Below are 24,023 nucleotides of genomic sequence, written 5' to 3' on the forward strand. Positions count from 1 at the left end.
GTTTTGTTTACAAGATGGACGCTGTCCCAGCAAGAATCCTAACTAGATATAATGTAAATGGTTAGTTTGTAGGAAAGTTTTTTTAAGTAACGCTTGAAGATAATGTTTATTCACGTCTTCGTCTTTCTGCTTAATAATCATTCGAATAATCAGCACAGATAGGCAGCTCCCTCTGCAATGCCCATGCTCCGAATCAAAGCCTTCCCTCATGCATGGTACGTCACCCTCACCCTCACCCCAAGTCTGTTACCCTCAAACGTTACAGAATCTGTCTTCTGCTTTATCCTAAACACAAACGTGATACGCTCAATCGTTGTGTATTTTAGCTGAGAACCCCGGAGTCCCTCCTGCTCCTTTACTAGAGCTGGAAAAGTGCTGCCTGAGAAACAACAGCGCCACTCTGGCCTGGAGGTTAATTACACCTCAGCCACTGCCCATTGAGGGCTACATCCTCGAGCTGGACGATGGAAACGGTGGACAATATCGGGTACGTGAAAAGCTTGGCAGTAGGAATATGTATTTACTCATGTATATATACGGTATGTATAAAATATGAATGTTGCTTAAAGGTGTGGGTAGTCTAATATTCTAATAAGCATGCCTCATTTGGTGAAGAAGATTAATAAGTCATAACTTATTAATAATTGTCTGTCTGTCCCAGGAGGTCTATGTGGGGAAGGAGACGGTGTGCACGGTGGATGGTCTCCACTTTAACAGCTCCTACAATGCTCGGGTCAAAGCCTACAACACGGCCGGAGTCGGGGCTTACAGCAAGACCGTGGTATTAAGGACATCTGATGGTTTGTGTCTATCTTATTTCTTAGCCCTTTATCAAGCTTCTTGATCATAGACAAAAAAAGATCCCTGCTGAGCAGCAGTAATTAGTGCCTAAGGAAAACACTAAGGAACAGCTTCCTGTCAAGAGACTAAAGATATTTAACTTTCACTGATTAGAGCGTTCAGAATTTACTACCCAGGATTTCTAACAGTCCTGGGATTTTGACTCACAACCAGTAAGCTAACAAAACCCTTTCCGTAATCTCTTCTCTCTGATGGTGTATTTATTCTGCAGTTGCTTGGTTTACGTTCGACCCTACCTCAGCGCACAGAGACATCCTTCTGACCAACGAGAACCAGACGGTGAGCTGCAACAGCTACGACGATCGTGTGGTGCTCGGAACGGCTGCTTTCTCCAAAGGGGTTCATTACTGGGAGCTCAACATCGATCGCTATGATAACCACCCGGACCCCGCGTTCGGAGTGGCGCGCGTTAACGCGGCGAGGGATGCTATGCTGGGAAAAGATGATAAAGCCTGGGCCATGTATGTGGACAACAACCGTTCGTGGTTCATGCATAACAACTCACACACCAACAGGTAAGTGGTTTAGGGGAGACACCATTGATCCATTGATAGGGGCCAGGGGTAGCTCAGTGGTTAAGGCATTGGACTACGGTTCGGAAGATCCCAGGTTCAAACGCCACAACCGCCAAGTTGCCACTGTTGGGCCCTTGAGCAAGGCCCTTAACCCTCAACTGCTCAGATGTGTAATGAGATAAAAATGTAAGTCGCTCTGGATAAGAGCGTCTGTCAAATGCCTAAGTGCAAATGTAATCCAGTGCTTTCTCTAAAGACATTGACAGGAAATTGGTTGGTAGACCACAGTTTTGGAGGGTCCACCACAGTAGTTAGCACATCCACCTTGATTTATGCTTCTGCGTTAGGTCTACACCATAGGTCTCACTCCACAGCGAAGTCTGATGTGTAGCTCCTCAGAAGTGTAACTACATGTTACAGAGATTGCAAACAGTGTGACTGGTTTACCTGGTACAGTAGCATCGCATTTCTGGCTTCTTCTTTTTCGCTTCCATTGTTGAATGTCCATCTGGTACTGACCATCTCCCCTGATGTCTTCTCACGTTGCCCAACGCCACAGGCCACTTGCGTGGACTTGATACAGTAGCATTGTGCAAAACCCTACAACAATAAGCATTCTCATGTAAAAATAAAGAAAAAGCGTGTTTTGACCTAAGCCCCTGCTCCCAAACTGAAGCAAAATGATATCTAAAAAAGTATATATGTGTGACATAAATTAGTTTGTTTTTATAACTCTCTTCATCTCTTTAGGGCTGAGGGTGGAATAACCAAAGGGTCAACTGTTGGTGTTCTCCTGGATCTGACGAAACATACTCTCACGTTTTTCATCAACAAGGAACAGCATGGCCCTGTGGCCTTCGAGAACATGGAGGGTGTGTTTATGCCTGCGGTCAGCCTCAACCGCAACGTACAGGTGAGCTTATATTGTGATCACTTTTTCTCCAAACGAGGAATAAAACCCAACATTTTTTTCCCCTGGATATTCCATGACATGAATTATTTAGATTATGCTTACACCAAATTTTAAATGAATCAAACACTTGAGAGCATGCTGTTTACAAGTAAGTAATCAAGTCTGTTTCACAGCATGGGCCATACTGCTTTTATTCCTCATATATTATTTATGATACTCGTATGAGTATTTGGATGTATCTCATGTGCACTTGACTAATCCTCTTTTTGGATGCTGTCTTTTCTGAATCATAACCATGAAACAAAAAAAAAAACACTAAGAACTTTCTGTATTTTCCAGGTGACCCTAATCACAGGCTTAGAAGTACCAAAGAACATCAAATAATGACCTCTGACCTGTGGGAACGAGGTGCATCTGGGTTGTACCTCTGGCTTGTTTTTTTCTTCACGAGGCAAGCTGCTGCTTGACGCCATTTGATTGGAAATCAAAAGGACTCGTTAAAAATTTATCTTACATACTGTATGTTTTTTCCCCCGCATTCTTAATGGAATCTCAGTGTGTACAATCAAAACTCGGTGTGCTTACAGTAAACTCACCTCATACGGCGTTCCGTACAGGAGCAGCAAGCTGTGAAAGAAAGTTATGTCTGTTTATCCAAACTGTATACCCATTGTGTTCTTTGAAATCTCAGCTTTACCTCGTTGTAAATGTTTAGCCGATGTAGATGCTGGTGAAATTCTGCTTGATGAGCTTTCATTGGGGTCGGATCAACTAATCAGCCAAGTGACCAGCTTGCTAAGAACAGTGTGATGTCTTTAATGCTTCAGTTGGTTAGCATAATGAATCTATGGAAGCTGTGTGAAATTGGCCATACAGCAAGGCAAGCTACTAAACAATGCTGGGATCTTTATCTAGCCAGCACATTAGTAAAGTGGTATCTATTTGATGCACCATTATATTACATAATGTAACGTCCAAGGTCATTAACATCTTCAGTATGTACTGAAGATTTGCAATCTATAGTCCTTAAATGGACTGATTATTTATTCTATACTTTTCTTGCTATTAAGATGATTTGAAACAATGGTTTTAGCAGATATTGATCTAGAAAACCTTGGCAGTTCCAACTAGATCAAGACTATGATTTACAGTTGCTCTCACCTCCAGATTTTGATTACTTGGTCCAATTAAGGAAACCTTTAGGGTTTTAATGTAGAGCCACAAAACAGAGGGTTTTAGAAACCTACAAGGTTCCACATAATGGAATAATGGTGGACATTGATTGTTACGGACTAGGTTAAAAGGTTACGTTTAGGACTCCAAAGCATTCTTTGGTTTGTCCCACTGGGGAAACCCTTGGCTACATGAAAACTTAACCACAAGCTTAACCACAAAACATGAGTGTTTTAATAAGCTACATCCCATATTCATCCAAAGAACCTGCACAGAACCATTTGTGGATCAGGCATGATCAATTTATCTTGCTCTTTCGTCCAATGTTCTGTACATTCAGAACCAGCGCCAACGTTTCGGGTCTGTAGACCTAAATTGGAGTAAGAATTGTTTATTTTGTCATCAGGATGACTCTTAAACCATTTACTAAATGTTCTTCAGGGAAAAACACACCACTGATCAAGACCAATGATACTTGGTCTTCAGGCTTTCTAAAAAACTTACTTTTTCCATCAAGAACAATGATACCTGCCAGTACCCATTGTTTACAATTTTAGAGAAAAAAAAATGGTTACACCTGTAGAGGTCTAAAACGTTCTTTGGTTTGTTTCCACTAAGGGTAATGCTTTAAAACGACAGAGGGATTTGTATCTCATAACCACCCAAAAACTCTATTTGAACTAGACATGGCTCTCTTTAGTGGTACCATTGAACCGATCAACCATGCGATTATAACCGTTAACATTAAAAGCACCTAGGTTTTAAGTTCCCCTTGTGCAGCACAAACGGTTAGCGGTGGATCCTTTGGGTGCTGGGGGTTCTGTGTTGGGGCTTCCGTGGATCAGACCTGTTTGATCCACAGAAGCTTTAGATGAGAATGGGATGAGACTGGGATCCGGAGAGTTTGAAGGCCAGTTCGGAGGTCTTGAGCTTTGCCTGCTGAGCCTAATGTGTAGCAGCTGTTGTGTACTGAGTGTTCTGGTGCCTCTCGCTCATGGCAAGTGTTGACTTTTTTCAGCAATTTGTGCTACATTGGCTTTTCTATGGGATTAGACTGGTAGTACTTATAATATTATGGCTAATCAGTGTATTCTTCAGCACTTAAACAACATGTCTTAGTTGCTTTTGCTTAGAACTCCAGAAAAAGCTTACATCTGGCAATCTATATATTCTTTGGATTATTCCAAATGTATAAGTTTTACAGATTCTGCTTGCCATAAGAGGGTTAACGTTTAACTTAACCATTCAAAATAAAACTTCTAAAAGTAGGTGACACATGACCCCTTCTTCCTCCAAGGCTTTCTAAAAGGTCCCAGTTTGGTAGTAAAGTTTGAACAAACTGGTAGAACCAACCAGTGTTGGTAACCTTCAACAGTAGTCTTAGACGGCTACAAGGGAACAACACTTTACACTAATCTCAGGTTTAAATACTCAGCTGTTTGGTGCTCCGGACTCAGATTGAACTTTTAACACTGCCATAGTTAGCAAACCGTTAGTAGGCTGAATCTGTGTCTGGAACACAGGACCTTATAAGACCGTCTTTGTTGCGGGTCTCTTAAAATTCTCTGGAAATGAATGATCTGAAAAAGTGTCAAACGTGTAATATAGGGAATATAGGAATATCATTTGCTGCTCGTAGTTAGACAACATATTTCATCCTTCAGGATTTGACACTGAACCCTTTCACACTGTGATATATACGCAAAAATGTGAATAACATTCCAGAGTCATTTCTCAAATATCTTTTACTATGTTTGTCTATTTAATACCCTGTCCTCATTCATTTATTTTTTCTCCAAGCTGTATAGTTGAACAGAATCGTGTGGGGGAAGCGTGTTTTATTTTGCATGGTACACTGCTGTTAATGATGGAGCCGGTAACGACTTGAGCATGAGGTTTATAAACCTATCTTATACTCTTCTTGTATATAGTGTGAAAGTGTGATGAGACGCAAAGCCGAAGTGTGAAAGCTACAAGGTGTGCTTTGATTCTTTTTTTTTTTTTTTTTGGACCAACTGCTTAAGCCTTAAGCAAAAAAAAAAAAAAAAAAAAGCACAAAAGTGTCATAGAAACATACCAAACTTTTTACAGTTGAAGTCCAAATAAATAGCGCAATTGAAATGAATAATTCAGATTTATAAATTGTTACAGCAAAAATTACCACAGACTTTTTAGACACAGCTAATTTTTGTAAGTAGTCGTAAGGTTCTCCGGGCCCGTCAGCACGTTTGATGTGTAAGCGACTCGGCAGAGGTGTACAGTAAATGTTTACCGAGTTCTTGTCTCGCTCTGGATCGAATCATCAGTGCCAATGTCCTCAACGATTTCAAGACATCATCAGACGGTTTCAGAAGTGTTCCAGAAATACTAATGATGTGTTTGTGTATCTCAACCCTCTTCTTCGGAGGCATTTTTGCCCCAAGAGGCACTTTTTAAAAATATATACAGTATATATTACAAGATAACAGATTGACAGCTTCGTGGATGAACTTCTTTTCCTTTATCGAATCAGAGAGGTGAATTAAGATAAAACTCATTCAAAACAAAAGGACATTTTTTTTAATGTAATGAATTTTAAGAAGGGTGGGGCAGTGGACCGGACAGTTTAAGGAGGAGTCAGCGATAGTGGAGAACAAGTGCTAGAATCCATATCCATAGACACGCACTGCCAAGGCAGCGACACTGACAACAGGGCTGCCTGATCGATATTAATATAAAACATCTTCATCCTCATCCTGCTGATTGGCTGTAACAATGTTGTGTGCTGTGGTCTGCACCACTTTTTGTTTTTTCCCCCGTTGATGAACACAAGATTTTTTTCTGGTCACACCAACAACGGTAAGTTAGCACACAAGTGAAATGAAGTGAAATGAAATTCAATAAAGAAAAAAAAAAACGTATTGGGTTAGAATCGCTGATTACTCCTTCAACAGCTTGTTTAATGGGATAGTTCAAAGGATCCAAAGATCTTGGTTTATAACAAACGATCAGAAATCAAACCAAGACGATGTGTGCGTCATGTAAAAAGGTCAAAACGCACCCTGTTTCTCTGCCATGCAAACAAACCAAGTTCATCCCTTCTGATCTGTGCAGTGAATTACAATCCTGTGTTTGAGTTTGCGGTGCTGTGATTCTTTTATTGCGTATGTTTTTTTTCCTACTCCTTCTCCTGCCAATGTGAACGTTTTTGTACCTCCGTGTGGCATCACGACTGCATTGTAATTACAGCGTGCAACACAACAGCATTGTCTTTCTTCTTTTTTCGTTTTCATAAATGAGTAAAACTGTGATGAGCGAAACAAGTCTCAGGGTTTCATTTCCATTCTTTATGTCAGGGTTTCTGTTTGTTTACACACACAGACACAAAAAAAAACATAACAAAACTCATGCCCCCGTAGTAAAGTCTTGGCAACATGACGATGTATCGATATCGTGATACGATACTGTCGAGTATCAGTGAGTCCATATCAAATAATGTGATAGATTCCTGCCATAACTGTTCATCTCTACCCATCATGCACCACAGGTAAAAAAAAAAAAAAAAAGTGACTGGTGGAGATCCGGCTCTGTTTAAGCAGCACAATTCTTCGGATTCCTCTTCCGCTCACTTTTTCACTTTCCTGTTTAACTTCTGCATGTCCTTCGAGCTCAGGACCAGCATGCCGTTCTTGAAGCGGCCCACGTGGCCCGTCGGTTCTGCGCCCGAAGAACCGGATTTGCGTTTGAAGTTCCTGGAAACAAACAAGCGACAAAGTTCTTTGCTGGCAAAGTCAAATGAGGCAAAAATCTACAGATTTGTGTACAATTTGTCCAAAGTTACATCACATTCATTACAATTAGAATAAGAACTCATTAGTTTGAACTTAAATTCAACGCCATTGTCGGAAAGTGGCATTTAATAACAAGAACTTATCATACTTTTGCTTTCCAGGCGATTTCTTCTTCTTTATCTGCGTATCCTGTGTGGCAGGGCAAACAAATAGTGCTCAGATCTCACATACACTCATCAACCCAAAGCTCTAAATCATATATTCCTTTTAACACACATGCACAAGAGATCACACACACCACTTTGGCTTCGTCCTCCTTTCCTTTCGACTTTTTCTCCTTTATCGTTTGCTGGTACACTTTATAATTGACATAGGCCTTCTTTGGAGGCTGAGGAAAGAGCAAAAAAACACAAATACAGAAGTTTTTGGTACATACTTGAAAAACAACACTAACCAAATATTAACAAAAACCAAAAAAAAAAAAGTGTTGTTGGAATAAGAAGGAGCAAAATCCTATCCTAGTCCTGAATTTTTTTTTTTTTTATTATTACTGAACACTAAATTCCATAATTCCATCAGCTTAGATAGTTATGCTAATGAGTAATCATTTAATTGCTATGAAGAATTTAACTGATTATGTTTGTCTTGCATAATGTTTCTCTGTCGCTCACAAACCTATTAACATGTCCAAGACAAGAGCAGTGCAGGAAAAAAAAAAAAAACGATTGAAACATGGTGATATATATGAAAAACCTGGCAGCATTTAAACCTTATTTTTAATTATTTAAAATTGATTAAAAGCAATAAAACAATAAGATCAAGTCCTGTGCTTGTTATAAGTGTCATTAAAGTAACAATCATTCTAGAAAACTAGACATCGTAATTTTCAAATCAAAATCATGTGATTTAGTCCCGCCGCTTAAGGAAGTGCCTTTTCTTTCCCTATAAGAATGATCAGGTACTGTGTAAACCCCTACCCTGGCTCCCAGCATGATGGCTCTGTCCTGCTCAAACACTCTTTGCTGCTGCTTCTGGAATCCGGTGATGCCGAACCGGTGGACGTCCAGCCGAGCCTGCGGAGGAGCGAAGACGCACCCGAGAAGATACACACACACACACACAAACATTAAAAACATATACACTTTATTGAATATGTATTCTATAGCACTCCTTATGTAATGTGTGTACCTTTTCCATGCTTAAAACATCCGGCTCTTTTTCCTTTTTCTCTTTCCTTTCAGCTGGCTGAGAGCACACAAATTAATATACATTGTTTTTTTTAGAAATATCATATCTAATCTATAAACACAGATTTATTATCAGACGTACACAGATTTCCTACGTACCTTGATTTCAGCTTTAACTCGTTTTAATCTGTTCTTTTTCCGCGGATCCTGAAACGTGACGACCTCCACAGCCGACGCTTTCCTTCCTAAATGCTCGGAGGCGTCGGGTGTCGAAGCCGAGACGCCGGTGCTGGTCACATGACTCACATGATTTGTCTGGTCATTTTTACAACTGATCTTTTTTAAATTCTCTTCCTGCGCTGCCGTCACATGCTCCTCCTCTTGCTCTTCTTCTTGATTCATCTGTTTTCTCTTTTTATGCTTTTTCTTTGATCGCTTGTTATCTGGTCCATCTCCTGATTGAAGAGAGACACGGCGAGCACGAGAGGTCACATGGCTAATAGAGATTCTACAGCATTGAGCACTGTTTTCATTGTAATGATATCCTTCATGATGACTCGACAAAATTTAAGAAATTAAAGAATTCTGTCAATAAAGTTCATACAGTTTATAATGCCTTAATTGACTTAATTGTGGGGCAATTAATGTATCAACTGCAGAATGTCGCAGTTCCTCTACAATCCCACAGGTGGCGCTCCAAACTATTCACACAGTGGCAGGGAGTAAAGCATTCTGTGCAAGTTTAGAATTGTAACGAAACCTTAAATTGTAATAAAATTATGATACTAACAGAATGGCGATACAGATCAGAATATATTTTTCCATCATAAGAAACAAAGTAAAATGTATTTTTTTTCTATTCTAATAAAACTCTGTTGTGCTCTACTGCAAACACAATCTTCCATAAAAAATATCTAACATGATCAGGGTTTCTGATTAAATTCTATTTTATTTCATTCTAACAAAATGATCCTAATCTAATCAAGTTGAATTTTATTTTGATTAATATATATATCCTATTACAATAAAGTTGCATTCCATTGTAATTTATTTATTTATTTTTTAAATAGGACAATTTCATTAAACTTGACAAATTATGTCAAAAGTGTCAGTAGAATTTGCTGGGCCCTGGGGCCAAATTCTCGATGCAGAATGATGTGAATGTTAAAAAAGACGATTAACATTTACTCGGTTGAGCTGCAGACCTGCCTCGCCTTTATTGGTCTTGACGGGCTCCTCCACTGTGAAGACTGTTGCTTTTAAATCACTGAAAGCAAGTCAAATCACAAATCGCTGCCAAGTCCATCCCCAGGCTGCTGACCCAGAAGCAGAAGGAACACCGTGTTGAAGTCAGCGCCTGAGACGAAGCAACAGTCTCCACAGTGGAAGAGCCCATCATCTCCACAACTGAAAAAATGCGAGGCAGGTGTGCAGCTCGACCAAGCGCATGCTCATCATCTTTTTCAACATCCCAATCATTTTGCACCAAGAATTCATTCTCAGGGGCCAGACCGTCAATAGCAAATTCTACTGGAAGGTTTTAAGGCGTCTGAAGTGTTGCGGATCTGTGGCGCAACGAATCTCAAACCTTCTTAATACCACGTCGTATAATACATTATACACAGGCTTAGTTTATATTAGCTATTCTGATAAAGTTGTATACTATTGTAATAAAACCTGTCCTAGTTTATTATAAGAAACTTCTATTACGTTTTATTGTGATACAAATGTGTTTATTCTAGTTTACACTGCTAAACGTCTATTCAATTCTAAATAAACTATTCTGATAACTTTGTAACATATTGCAACATTTTTATCAATTAAGTCAAATAACATTCTACTGTGATCAAAGTATATTCTGGTCTTTTGTGATAAAATTTCTATCATAAAAATATCCTATCCTATTTCAATAAGGCTGCATTTTACCAGTCAAAATCTAATTTTATTATTCTAAATTAATTATATTCACATAAAATATTTTCTGTTTCAGCAAAACAACTTTACTGTAATAAAACATACTATGTTACATTTAAAAAATATATATATTGCACCAACTTTCTGTTAAATTTTACATAACAGGGAATAAAATTATATTCTGATTTATTCCAATTCTAATCCCTAATATTTAATGAAATTAAAAACATTATTTTTTTAGTGCATTAAGCAGATTTAATGATTCAACGTTTTTATGATTAAGAATTAGGAACTGTATAAACACAAACATTAAAGCTAGCTGGTTTAGCATTAGCCTTACCAAAATCATACAGCTGATCCAGAATCTGGTCCAAAACATCATGATCCACGTCAAAATCCTCTTCGCTTTCCGTTTTTCTTCGCTTCATCTTAAAAAGATAAAATAATAATAAACTAAACACACGCACACACACTTCTCACGTGGTCCACTTTCACAGCGTTTCACCTACTTCCGCATTTCGCGCAATGTCCTCTCACAGCCACCGTCCGACCAGCCGCGTTTCCAGGAAGTGTCCCGTCTCCAGGGGTTGGATTTTAAACAGCGCGTTCTTTCTGTACAAGCGCACTTTATAGTGGGTAATATCATGGCGTTTTACAGCCTAACGAGGGCGCTAAACTTGTTGACGGACGGTAGTTAGGATCGAGCCTGCTATTTTTTGACACCGCCCATGTGTGGAGCTGCTAGCTTGGGAGATGTTTGAATTGAGAACTTTCAAGTGGATTTTTTGGTGATTTGGAGAATTATTAGGTCACATGGTTGTGAGAGTTGGGATTTAAAAAAAAAAAAATGTCTTCCAAAGTGATCTACTCGGTGAGAAAGCATCGATTAAGGGATCTAGTGTGGTGGTGGTGGTGGTGGTGTAAGAACTGGAACTTGCAGATGATTTAACTTCCAAACATTGTTGTTATGGTGCCATTGACTCAGTCTTATAAAATCCAAATCAATTTTTTTTTTAATAATGTAATGCATTTACTCCTAATCATGCTATTAATGCTCTTTATATAGTAATAATGTGTATCCATGTGCAGCTCAGAGATCCTGTCCCCAAGAAAAGGGATGACTTCGAGGACATCCTTGAGGAGAGGAGGAACTCCAGTGACCTGAGATACGCCCTCAAGTGTTACACACCTGCCGTGTACAGGAACCTGGTGCCGTGTAAAGTCAGCGTCCTCAAACACCTCATCCTGCAGTCCGAGTCCCTGAGATACGTCATCGATCAGGTAGAGAGCGGCGCACTGTGTATGAAGCCGTAAACCCCAGGAGGTTCGGTTTAGATTTCAGGCTCTCGTCTGGTTCTCCCCGTAGGTGTCCATGGAGAGCGGCGAGTCCCGAGAGGTCCTGCAGGAGGAGGCGTCTCAGGTCCTGGAGGAGATGGCTCACCGGCTGCAGCTCAGCACCGTCCGCTTCTTCGCCTTCATGCTCAGCAAAGCCTTTAAAGCGCTGTACCGCAGTGTACGGGTCAACGAGGAGGGCTTGCAGAGAGTAAGGCCCGCCTCGTCACACGCCCACGCTGACTTTAGAGGGTTTGGGTTATACTGAGCATCAATCCATGCATCTGTCCGTTTGTCCAGGCATCCATCTGTCCATTAATCAATCAATATCTTTCCATATAGTCTAATCTATATCTATAGTTTTTTCTATTAACATATTCTTTCACAGATACCATCAATCTATTCAACCTTTCGTCCATCTAAACTTTTATTCACCCATCCATTCTTCTTTCTTAAGATTTTATTAAGAATTGCAAGTGTATAAACCATTTTAACATCAATGTCAGAGCGTTACTAACAAGGACTAACACATCATCACATTTCAACATCAGCACATCTTTAGCTGGATGCATGCATACTCAAAACAGTGTTCGGCTAGTTCGGATTTTATTCAAAAAATGTAAGAAAATAAATTTTTCTTTCTTCATATTAACCCTGATGATGATGATGATGATGATGTTCACCGTGGCCCAGCATGCCTAATGTGTCCTGTGGCATTATAACAACTCCTCTGTATATGGATGCATGAGTTGATGTGTGTATGGATCGTTGTTTCCAGCTTCAGCAGGCCATTCAGGAGCATCCGGTGGTGCTTCTGCCCAGCCACCGCAGCTACATGGACTTCCTGATGATGTCATACCTCCTGTTCACCTACGACCTGGCACTGCCCGTCATCGCTGCAGGAATGGGTGTGTATCTCTCACGATAACAGTCCTCAGAGAGACTGAGTTATACTGTTCGCGTGAACACGGCACTCGGCTAAACCTCGTTCTTCTATTCCAGATTTTATGAGCATGAAGTTCGTTGGCGAGATGCTGCGCATGTCAGGAGCGTTTTTTATCCGCCGCTCCTTCGGAGGAGATAAACTCTACTGGGCTGTTTTCTCAGAATATGTCAAGACCATGCTGAGGGTATTAATCATCTATTTGTCTGTCTGTCAATCCCTTCATCCATTCATTTGTTCTTCTCTCTGCCTTCCCATTATATATATTTATACATAGAACTGTCTATAAACTTTCATACACTCACCTTTCAGCCACACTTCCATTTATTCTTCCATCCTGCCAGCAGCAGTCCATCTTTTCATCTTTTTATTGTTCTGCTTATTAATCCCTCCATCTAACCAAACTTCCATCCATCCATTTAGAAATGTCAGTATGTTTTCATTTATCCATCCATCTGTCCATCTTTTCAACCACAACTTCATAAATCCAACCACAACCTTATAAATCTATATTGCCGTACATCTATCCATCCATTCAGGCTCTACTTCAAAAATCCAACCATCCATCCATCCATCCATCCAAACACAACTTCTTAAATTTAAAACTCCATCCATCCATTGATCCATACACAACCTTATAAAACCATAAGACTGACTAGCATCCATCCATCTATTTATCCGTCCAACCTCATCTTTATGAATCCATAACTCCATCTGTCTGCCCATCAAACCACACTTCCATCCATTAATTTAGCAATGTCTGTATGTTTTTATTAATCCCTCCATCCCTCCATGCATTTCAAAAATCCATAACGTCATCCATCCATTAATCTAACCATCTATCCATCCATCCATCCATCCATCCACAACCTCTTAAAACCATATAAGGCTTAACATTCATCCATCCAACCTCATGTTTATAAATCCATCCATCCAACCACAATCTTATAAATAAATAATGCAGTAAATGCATTTATTCATGAATCCATCCATCCTTCTAACCACAACTCCATAAATTCGTATATCCATCCATGCATGTAGCACAAGTCAGTGTATATTTATCCATCTGTCCATCCAGCAGACTGGTCATCCATCCATCCATCCGTTCATCCATCCATCCATCCATCCATCCATCCGTCCATCTATCAGGCTATTCATCTTTATATCCATCCATACATCTGTTTGTCCTTCCTTCTCTTCTACTTTTCTATCCATTCGTTATTTTCACCATTTCTGTCGCTTACGTTCATTTCTTTCATTTATTACTTCCCCATTTCCAATGTCTTTTATTTCACTCCTTCATCCATGTGTACATGAATATAAAATATAGTCAGGCCCTATCTTTTATCCCTATATTTGTCCTCAGCACACAGAGCACTTCTCCTCCTCCTGTAACGCTCACGCTCGTTCCTCTGTTGAATTCCACAGAACGGTTACGCTCCGGTCGAGTTCTTCCTCGAAGGCACCAGGAGCCGAACGGCAAAGTCTCTCACGCCAAAGACGGGTAAGCTGATCGCCGAACGCACAGCTATGTTCAGGGATGAGGAGTACCCTCTCGAACTGCGAAAAATCTTGGCACCCGGAGGCATAATGTAAAAACCTACGACTGCATGCGTTAGGAAAAGATGAAAGGCTTCTAAGTAAACAAAGCCTAACAATACAGGAGATCAGCAGTGTACCTAACACCAGGGGGCGCTCCGGGTGTTAAACAGGGACAGATCAGAAGATATTACGGTGCAGTAAAGTTCTGGAGAGAACGGTCTCATTGGCAGACTTTAAACATCGTTTGCTGAGTTAATCCAATCTGCATAAAACATTAAACTCGTCTGGGATCCTGACACGAGGCCCACGCTGACTCCTGCATAATATAGTGCAGCGTCAAGACTTTTCTCCTACGTGTCATCCGTTTCATTTTTTTCCCCCGGTTCTTACAGAAATAAATGAGACACGACAGGAAAATGCTTTCTGGTTCGGCTGTGTCTTAAATGAAATCTCGCCGAACAGCTGCACAATCGAATCAGCAGTGATTTAATGCCACAGACTGAGAAAGTTTGGTGTGATGAGCCTGAACTCTGATGCGGCTATTAATCAGGTGTGTGTGTGTGTGTGTGTGTGTGTGTGTGTGGTGCAGGTTTGCTGAATATAGTGATGGAGCCGTTTTTTAAAGGTGAAGTCTTTGATGTCAACCTGGTTCCAGTGAGTATAAGCTACGAGAGGATTCTGGAGGAGTCTCTGTACGCGCGCGAGCTGCTCGGCGTCCCCAAACCCAAAGAGTCGACGTCTGTGAGTCTCTCTGCAGATCCTCAGTCTCTCACTCAGACACAGGATATGTGGACTTCTCCCTCCTTCTCTCTCTCTCTCTGTCTCTCCCTCTATTTTTATCTCTTTCTCTCCTTCGCTGTCTTTCTTTCCATTTCTTTCGCTCTTTTTCTTTATTTCTGTCTCTTCCCTCTGTCTCTCCCTCTCTCTTCGCTTCTCTCCAGCTGTCTCTCTCTTCCGCTCTCTCCCTATCTGCCTGTCCTTTCTGTCATAGTGGCCGTGAAGTGCAAAGCAAAATGAACAAAACTGAAAACGAAATGAAGAATCCAAAAACAAAATAACAAATTTGAAAACAAAGTAACGAGTGGGGAAACAAAATCTGATGTTATTTCTGAGTCGTTATTTTGTTTCTGAATTTATTTTGTTTACAATTTAGTATATATTTTTTTATTATAATTATTATTGTTTTCAGTTTTGTTATTTTGTTTTTGGATTTTACTATTATTATAATTTTTTATTGTTTTCGGTTTTGTTATTTTGTTTTTGGATTTGGTAGTTTGTTATTGATTTTTTTAAAGTTTTGTTTTCTATTTTGTATCCGGTTTTGTTCTTTTTGTTTTCTGTTTTGTTCTTTTTGTTTTTCATGTTTTGTTATTTTTGTTTTCGATTGTATTTTGTTTTCGGTTTTGTAAAAATAGTTTTTTTTTTTATTTTGTTTTCGGCTTTATTTTCGTTTGCACTTCTCGGCCCCACTTACTCCCTCCAACTCTTTCTCTCTCACTCTGTCTTTTTCCTTCTCTCTCTCTCTCTCTCTTTCCTCCTGTCTCTGTCTGTTCCTTTGTCTCCTTCTGTTGCTCTGTTTCTCTGCTTCTTACATCCTCCCCCCTCCGCTCTATTTCTCTCTCTCTTTATCTCTCCACACATTTCTGTTTTTCTCTGCCTCACCCTCTGTTCCTCTCTCTTCTCGCTGTCCCTCTCAGGGGCTGTTAAAGGCCAGAAAGATCCTCAGTGAGGATTTCGGGACGATGCACGTGTACTTTGGAGCCCCCGTGTCGGTGCGGAGCCTGGCGCAGGGACACATCAACCGCTCGCAGTACAATCTGGTCCCCAGGTAACACTTGTGTCCACAAAGTGCGCAGATGTTTTTCTGATTAAACCAACCACACTATTATAGTATGTCTCTCTCTCCCTCTCTCTCTCTCTCTCTCTCTCTCTCAGACACATTCCCCACAGGCCTGCGGCAGACACTCAGGCGTTCGTGAACGACGTAGCGTTCCACCTGGTGCGGCTGCAGGAGGAGAACATGGTCCTGAAGCCGTGGTCCCTGATCTCCACGCTGCTCCTACAGAACCCCCAGGGCGTGGAGCTGACCGCTCTCAGCCAGCAGACCGACTGGCTCCGGCGTCTAGCGCTCAGCTTCGGGGCGTTCCTGGACTGGCCGGGTACGAGCAGGAGGAAGAGGTGGAGGAAGGTGCAGAGTGTACAGGGGGTCCCTGAAGTCTGGATCCAATAGGGGAAATAACACACACTTCTTCTGTCTGTCTGTCTGTCTGTCTGTCTGTCTCTCTCAGACGGCGAAGCGTGCAGTAAGGTTGTCAGCTCCAGTCTGAGCGTGCACAGGAACTTGGCGTGCGTGTCCGGTGGGCGTGTGCAGCTGGTCGTTCCTGAGGCGCCCGGGGCGGGGCTGAGTCCAGAAGAGGCGGAGTTTAACCGAGCGGTCATCGTGCTGTCCTGCGCGTCCTACAGGAACCAGACGCTGCACGTCTTCGTGAGGCCGGCTCTCCTGGCTGTAGCCATGCACGCCGCAAACTCCAGCAGGAGAGGTGATGCACACCTAACTCCTGAAATTCATTTACAGTTAGATGTGCTGTGGTTTATCCTAGTGTATTTATTATTATTATTATTATTATTTATTTATTAATTAAATTATTATTATTTTTTTTTCTTTGATCGGCTTTAGACGAGGTCTACAAGTGCTTTAACTTCCTAAGGAACATTTTCTCCAATGAGTTCATACTTTGTCCCGGAGCGTCTGTGCAGGTTCAAGCGCGCACACACACACACACACACACACACACACACACACAAACACACGAATGAATCTTTTATATAGAGAATATTTTGGCCTTGTACGGATTGTGTGTGTGTGTGTGTGTTTAGGACTTTGAGGAAGCGTGTTGCTTGTTGGTGAAGTGCGGCGCCATACAGGAGTTACAGCAGGAAGTTGTGATGTCATCGAGCGGAGAGAGGACGCTGTCCTTCCTGTGTTTGCTAATGGAGCCGTTCCTGCAGGGGTACCAGGTAAAGGCGGCCTGACAGCTTCCTAAAGTCATCGTCTAAAATCCTATGCTTGCCTTACCTTTTGTGTGTGTGTGTGTGTGTGTGTGTGTGTGTGTGTGTGTGTGTGTGTGTGTGTGTAGGTGGTGTGTCGGTACCTGTGTGAGGACGCGCAGGAGGATCTCCCCGAGAAGACCTTTCTTATCGCTGTGAGGAACTTTGCTCTCCGGCTCATCCTAGCAGGTGACATCACGAATGCCCAGTTAGAATTGAGTGCAAAAGTTTGTGCGCCCTTAAAAAACAAAAAAAACAGAGTTTTGAGTGTGATTTCTATTCACATGTACAGGTAGTCTCCGACTTATGAGCGAGTTTCGTTTCAGAAGGAATGTTAGTAAGTCGGATTTGTTCTCAAGTCCGACAGAGTGAGTCTTCTACGCTTTTGACACGAATATACAATCTAAAGAATACAAAATCCACTTGACTAAATCCCTGTCCCCTTTCCCCACACTGCCAACATGTGGCCAAAAATTTTAATTGAGCCTAAGGAAATGAATCTCACAAAGAAATATAACAGTGTTGTAACAGAGTCTTTAAATTGCGAGGGAAATCCCAAACGCCATTTTTGTCTCAGAGCTGTTTTCCACTGTATTGGACTGTAAACTGTGTTTTGTTGAGGATTTTCCCGTAGTTAGGATTATTCACCATCAGGACAGCTTTACAGGACAGACATTTCCTATCATTGTGCTTCCTGGAATGATTTGCCAAATTCGATGAGGCCGACTAATTTCTCCCACACACGCACACACACACACATACAATATTCGGGACTTTGGACACATTGTATAAATTCACTTACACCCTGAAAATATTTTGTATGCAATTGTAAATATTGGTATCCCGTGCACTGCAATACCTTATTTTTGTACAATACACGTAAGCTAGAACCGTGATTGAATCGGAAGTAGATCCGCGGTCCGTTCGTATCTGCAGAAATGTTCGTAAGTCGGGGACTACCAGTATATTCCTGCATGGTTTTTTCATATCTCTTGTGGTTAAGGTTTTCTTCTCTCATTGTTTCAGGGAGTCTGAGGTATCACGAAGCCTTGTCATCTGATTTGCAGAAGAACGCTCTGGCTGTGCTGGTGCACCTGAAAGCTGTCGAGAAGGTTAAAGAGTAAGTGTGGGTTTAATAATAAATCAATTTTTTTTTGTGTGTGTGTGTGTGTGTGTGTGTGTGTGTGTGTGTGTGTGTGTGCTGTCTTTTTGACAGGTTTTGCTTGTGCTTTCTCCTCTAGCGGCGATCAGGTGACGCTGAAGATCAACAAGGTGACGGTGAATGCGTTGGAGGACATGCTGGGTAAGTGTGGTGTTATGTCCTGTCTAAGATTTTTGCTACAACATTATGCAAAGCCTGTATCATTATTATGCATAATTTATAGCCAGCGTGTGTCTAAGTTTGCACTGAGTGACCCAGTTTCCGTCTTGGCAGGGGGTAAAATTCCCACCCAAAAGCCTGTCGTCGCTCGGCTGTAAGCACATACACACACGCGCACACATTTTTTTTCCTCCAAGTGTGCCTCAACTGCCTACATTAGCATAATTTTTGCGTCACGGCTCCACCGGCTACAAGGACTGTTTGTCATCGAGCTTTAAGAAACCGTAACCATCTGGGACGTGCTATCTCTCTCTCACACACACACACACACACACACACACACACACAGCTTCAGACTTGGTATCCTGCTGTGTGATCAATGCATCAGTTTTGAACTACGCCGAACTTTCATCATCAGCTGTCACTCTTTGTGGTTTCGCCAAATTTACTTAGTTACTCTTCTGTCTGCTTTCTTTATTTAAAGAAAATGTTCGAAAGCTCTATTTATGAACTGGAATTTTTCTTTTTTTTTGTTGTTGATGTTTTTATGTTTGAGCAGCATCAGGTGCTTGCATTTTGTTTCTTGATGAAACGCTGCCATAAAAAAGTGAACCAGAATTTTCTAGATGAGAATATGCAAAAAAAAAACTCTAATAGAAATACTTTTTTTATTACATATCCAAATATATTTGTTTGTTGTTTATCTAATTTAAATTACAAGGTTTAATGTGCTTGATTTATATTTAAAATTTTTGTAGAAACGGCCATAAGTAGATATATCCAGAAAACAGTTTGATTTTGTAAGTAAGGGGGGGCCGGGATACAATCGGGTACATTTTAATATTAAACTGGGATATTTTGTACTTAATTTGGATTTGGGATATTTGACCAAATTCATTGAATATCACGCTTAAGTTTCAATTCAGGCAAGGATATTTGGTAAAAGGTTTGGATTTGGTCTGTAATTTCTAGCTCAACATAATGGGTTTGGTCTGGAATATCATGCTAAAGTTTCTAATTGGTCTGGGATGCTTGGTTTGAAAAAAAAGTTGCCTTTGGTAATAATTTTGGATTTTGTTTGGGATATTTAGTTTTAAAAAGTTTGGATTTGATCTGGCACATTTGGGAAATTTGGTTTTAAAAAAAGTTTGGATTTATTAGGGGATATTTAGTAAAAAGTTTGGATTTGTAATGGAAACTGTGGGAAAAGTTTGGATTTGGTCTGGAGTACTTGGTGTGGGAGGGGTTGGATTTAGTATGGGGTACTGGGGGGGCGTATTTGGGTTTGGTGTAGGAAAAAGTTTTGGTGTAGGAAAAAGTTTTGATTTGTCATGGGAAATTTAGGAAAATGTTCAGATTCTGTATATGGTATTTGGTAAAAGTTTGGATTCGTTTGGGAAATTTGGGAAAAGTTTGTTTTGGAAAATTTGGTTTAAAAAAAGTTTGTATTTGTTATGGGGTATTTAGTAAATAGTATGGAGTCGGCATAGGGTATTGGGTAAAAGTATGGATTTGGTCTGGGATGTGTCTGGGTATGCCTAGGATATCTTACTGAAGCTTGATTTTAGTCTGGTGTTAAAGATTAGATTTGGTCTAAAAAAAAAAAATAGATAAACCCTACACAGGATCTGAAATATTTGGCTAAATTTAGATTTCGTCAGAGGTATCTGATTAAGTATGGTTGGTGTTTGGTATATGTGTACATTAGCCTTTTTTTATATCCACTTCTCTAACCAACGTCTCAGTGTTTTAAAGCCATATTTCAGTTTCTTTATATTTTGTTTTAAAGCCATTAGGCAAGAATATTATGTAAAAAAAAAAACATTTTATGTATTATTTATAGATCTATCATATTACAGTATTCAGATAGTGCCAACAAAGCAGTCAAAACATCTCATGAAAAGCTATGCATTAAGATACACAAAGGTTTCTCATGATGTAATGTTTACTGATCTTCATGGTGAATTGTCACGTCGCCCAACCCAGGAACCATGTGTTTGAACTTGTAACTAGATTAAACGCATTATTTACTTGGTAACAGTTCTGATATGAGCATGATGTAAACAAATCATGACAGATCAAGGGCAGAAATGAGGTAATGTCATAAACATTCAGACACAACCTTATAGTGTAAGTCCAAAACCTTCAGACGCATGACCACTGCTACTGATTTTAGACATCTGTCTTGAAGTTGTCATGAGAACGGTGCTTTGATAGAGTTTTATAAGGCGGAGTTTAGATTATGTGCATGTGCGTGGGGTGGGGGGGGGTGTTATTTACAGCTGATTGTACTAAAAAATAAAAGGTCATTATTATATGATTATTATAGTGTGCCAAATGTATTTTGAAACTCTGTTTTATTGAAGTCCACTCAGGGCATTTTTGTTTTTTTTTTTCTTTCTTTTTTTTGCTTAACGTTGCTTTAAAACCCAAATTCTTCTCCATCTGCTACATGGTGTCTTAGTAAGTGAACTTTGTCACATTAGGACATGTCTAACGAGTTCCTGTTTTTAATCCCTGTTTTTTCTGTCCTAAATCCTAAGCAAAAGAGATGAAGACCTGACTGTAAATTTATTTGATGCTTTTACTGTAATGTCTTTGCCAACAACGAACTCTTTTGCCAAAGTCACTTCCTGTTACTGATATTTGTGTGCTTTTGTTTTGCGGTGCGTTTGAAGCATTACTGATTCAGTCTAATTTCACGGTTTGACAGCGTTTGTCTAATGAATATTGATTGTGTGTGTGTGTGTGTGAATGTGGTATTAAATCTGTAATGACAATAAAGTTTGATAATTGAGTGTGCATTCATGCAGACTGTGTGTGTGTGTTTACACATATTTAGCGTTTTGTGAGGACAAGATATGACCAGGGGTCCTCATAATAATAGGGTAGTATCATGAGTCCTCATAAACACTGTGTGTGTATTCCTATAGTCCTGTATGGACCAAAAATGCCTTTAAAAATAGGTCCTCACAACGATGGGTGTCCACACAATCACTGCCTATGTATGTGTGAGTATACACACACATTCAGTCCTGTTTGAGAAAAAGAACTAAGTATCTCACACTGACATGTGCTACACCATGACAAGCATTCGGCATCGTCTGATGAGTGTGAATGTGAAGTGTGTATGTGAGAAAATCTCTACTTTTCAAATGTCTTGCTTTTCACGTGTACCGCCCGTAATCCCCTCTAGATGGCACACAGGTGCTGTATTTTCTTTCCCCTCCACTCCTGGAATGACTGTGGCGGGTTTCAGAGGTCCGATGAGCAAACAGAATTCCTGTGAAGTTTTTCTTACATCATTTGTGCAGTCAACACTGGTTTGCAAATCGACTGAGCATAATGACCAATTTACATCCAGTTTCACCCGGCCCTCATTTCTCATATGAAGCTCGTGTTCGTTTTCACGCCTGTGACGTCAACACTTAATGATTCCCTTAACTTCGTCGTGTGAAGTTTTTTTTTTTGGTGCAGCCTGTGTGATTTTCCTCGCAGCGTGTTACGGTGGCCGCCGCCCACCCTCCGTGCTCAGCCGTGCGCTCTGTTGATCTCAACAGCCTTTGATTGATTAGGCTCATTTACCAAGAACGCATTTGGTACATTTGCATTTAACAGATGAGAGACGTTGCATAGAGGGACGTGAAGGCACTCAACACTGCTGATGTCGACAGTATTTTCACAAGTTTGGAGAAATTACTGTGCAATGGGAGTCAATTAAAAACAAATATAATGAAATGAAGAAAAAAATATGATTAGCTCAAATGTAGTTGATTAGATCTTGGAGGATAATGTAATGGAAAAAAGAAATCCTGTCCAAAAAATCTTTCATGTAATCATCTGGCACAAATTGATACGGATGAAGGATATACAAATTTCAAGTGCTATCAAAAATTTCTCAGCAAGATGTTACCAGTCAGTTGTCCATCATGAGTTGTACAGTAGAGCTATAAGTCTAACAGCGCTAACTGATCTCGCACACTACATGGTGTGGCGCGGCCATCTTGAGTGACGTTAAAGGATCATTGACTGTATAAAATGAACTGGACAAACAGTCCATGATGTCACACATATGTCGTCCCCTTTTTGGCCGAAGCTGACTGCCTAAACCCTGGTTTATCCATTAAAAAGCAAATGGGCGAAATGACCCACATTTGGAGACAGCCCCCAGTGGACGTTCGAGGAACTGCATGTTTTAGCACATTTGTCAAAACCAGAAGTTAGTCAGATTTCTTCGGCTCCTGTTGGAACTCCATGATATCACGCCAACATCCTGGCACCCAAGCAGAAGGTAAGGAGATATTTGTTTCATTTAGGTAAAAGATATGCTTACTGTACATGGGAAAGGCCACATCCTGTTCTAAAATCATACAACTTTGGTACCTTTAACATTGATAATTCAATTATAAAAAAAAAAACTTTCTAATGCTTGGGAATAATAAGGAAAAACCTTCAAGAAGCTATGATGTTAGCAATTTATTTTAAGCAAACACTCATGTCCAGTTAAGCACGTGACCTCTTTCTGCCTTCTCAGCATTAAAGATGATTTTAGACTCTCATGAGAGACACTTATATTATTTGTTCTTGAGCTTTCGCTATTGCTGCGCTGACAAAGATCTGAACGATAACCCCCAGATGGGAATTGTCCCGAAATGATGCTGGTGTGAAGATTTAATACCATCTAGTTAAAGTGATGAACGTCGGTCCTTAGACAGACAGCTTTCTTTACTTTTGTCCTGATCTTTCGGACAAGGTGAAATCTCAGCATTGCTTCTTCTCTCTTTTCTTTCTCTTTTTGCTTTTTGTTAGTTGCGTATATGAACATGTCTGAAAAAGTATCTTAAATGGTAGCTAATAATTAAGTATCGTATGTACGAGAATGAGTAGAAGTTCAGCATTTAGTGGTCAGGGATTTAAAACGACAAAGTAAAGGATTTTAATTGAAAAAAATTAAAAATGATTATATTGTGTAGCTACAGTATGAAGTTAGTAGTTTAACATAACATAGCATTCACACTGTTTATATACAGTAGACAAATTGTTTATGTATGATTTTTACAGTACCTAGTTGTAGCAGGTACACATTTCCCCAAATCATGGCATTTATTGTAGTCATAGCATTTATATGAAGAAATGTTTTTGGTAGCCATTTCCTTCACTTTTATTAAACAACTGGCATTTGCAAACATGAAATTAGGTTTTTCTTTTTATTTAATTTTATATTAATTTGTAATTATTTATTTTTATATCTTTGTAGTAATTTATTTTGGCTTTCATATTTATTATATTTTTTATTTAGTAAAAGGAACCGTAACAAGAACCTTGGGTATTAAGACTTGTAGGACTCACTCTCACTCATTCTTTATACCGCCTGACCTGTACTGGAGCCCATCCCAGGCACGAGGCGGGGTACACCTTGGATGGGATAGCAGTCCACTTAAACTTGTAGGTTTTAATGCAATATAAATGCTATCTTCTACTAAAACAAATAATTATAAACACAT

General features: G+C 40.1%; 3 protein-coding genes across 4 annotated transcripts in view; 2 read left to right on the forward strand and 1 right to left on the reverse strand.

Moving 5' to 3' along the window:
* The window catches only part of LOC128511868 (E3 ubiquitin-protein ligase TRIM9), a 26,698-nt gene extending 20,879 nt beyond the window's left edge, over positions 1-5,819 (forward strand). For both annotated transcript variants that reach the window (XM_053484877.1, XM_053484886.1), the window contains 5 exons: positions 327-487; positions 662-800; positions 1,073-1,376; positions 2,127-2,289; positions 2,629-5,819. In XM_053484877.1, the coding sequence (XP_053340852.1) occupies positions 327-487; positions 662-800; positions 1,073-1,376; positions 2,127-2,289; positions 2,629-2,673 (812 nt within the window). In that variant the 3' untranslated portion in view covers positions 2,674-5,819. The remainder of the gene's footprint in view (positions 1-326; positions 488-661; positions 801-1,072; positions 1,377-2,126; positions 2,290-2,628) is intronic.
* Positions 5,820-6,359: 540 nt separating this feature from the next.
* Positions 6,360-10,916, reverse strand: c2h1orf131 (chromosome 2 C1orf131 homolog). The gene is made up of 8 exons (XM_053484899.1): positions 10,843-10,916; positions 10,674-10,761; positions 8,579-8,874; positions 8,421-8,477; positions 8,210-8,305; positions 7,531-7,620; positions 7,381-7,421; positions 6,360-7,193 (listed from the first exon to the last, which is right to left on the reverse strand). The coding sequence occupies exons 2-8, from the start codon at positions 10,759-10,761 to the stop codon at positions 7,067-7,069; spliced, it is 795 nt and encodes a 264-aa protein (XP_053340874.1). The 5' UTR covers positions 10,843-10,916; the 3' UTR covers positions 6,360-7,066.
* A 150-nt stretch (positions 10,917-11,066) lies between these two features.
* gnpat (glyceronephosphate O-acyltransferase) lies at positions 11,067-21,316 on the forward strand. Its single transcript, XM_053491086.1, has 16 exons — positions 11,067-11,204; positions 11,423-11,614; positions 11,700-11,876; positions 12,444-12,573; positions 12,668-12,795; positions 14,037-14,112; positions 14,740-14,891; positions 15,848-15,978; positions 16,086-16,309; positions 16,439-16,690; positions 16,828-16,907; positions 17,028-17,168; positions 17,288-17,387; positions 18,225-18,318; positions 18,440-18,501; positions 18,634-21,316. Exons 1-16 carry the CDS (start codon positions 11,181-11,183, stop codon positions 18,675-18,677), a joined length of 2,007 nt encoding a protein of 668 aa, XP_053347061.1. The 5' UTR covers positions 11,067-11,180; the 3' UTR covers positions 18,678-21,316.
* Positions 21,317-24,023: the final 2,707 nt, after the last annotated feature.

This window comes from Clarias gariepinus, chromosome 2 (genome assembly GCF_024256425.1).
Source record: "Clarias gariepinus isolate MV-2021 ecotype Netherlands chromosome 2, CGAR_prim_01v2, whole genome shotgun sequence".
NCBI classification, from domain to species: Eukaryota; Metazoa; Chordata; class Actinopteri; order Siluriformes; family Clariidae; genus Clarias; species Clarias gariepinus.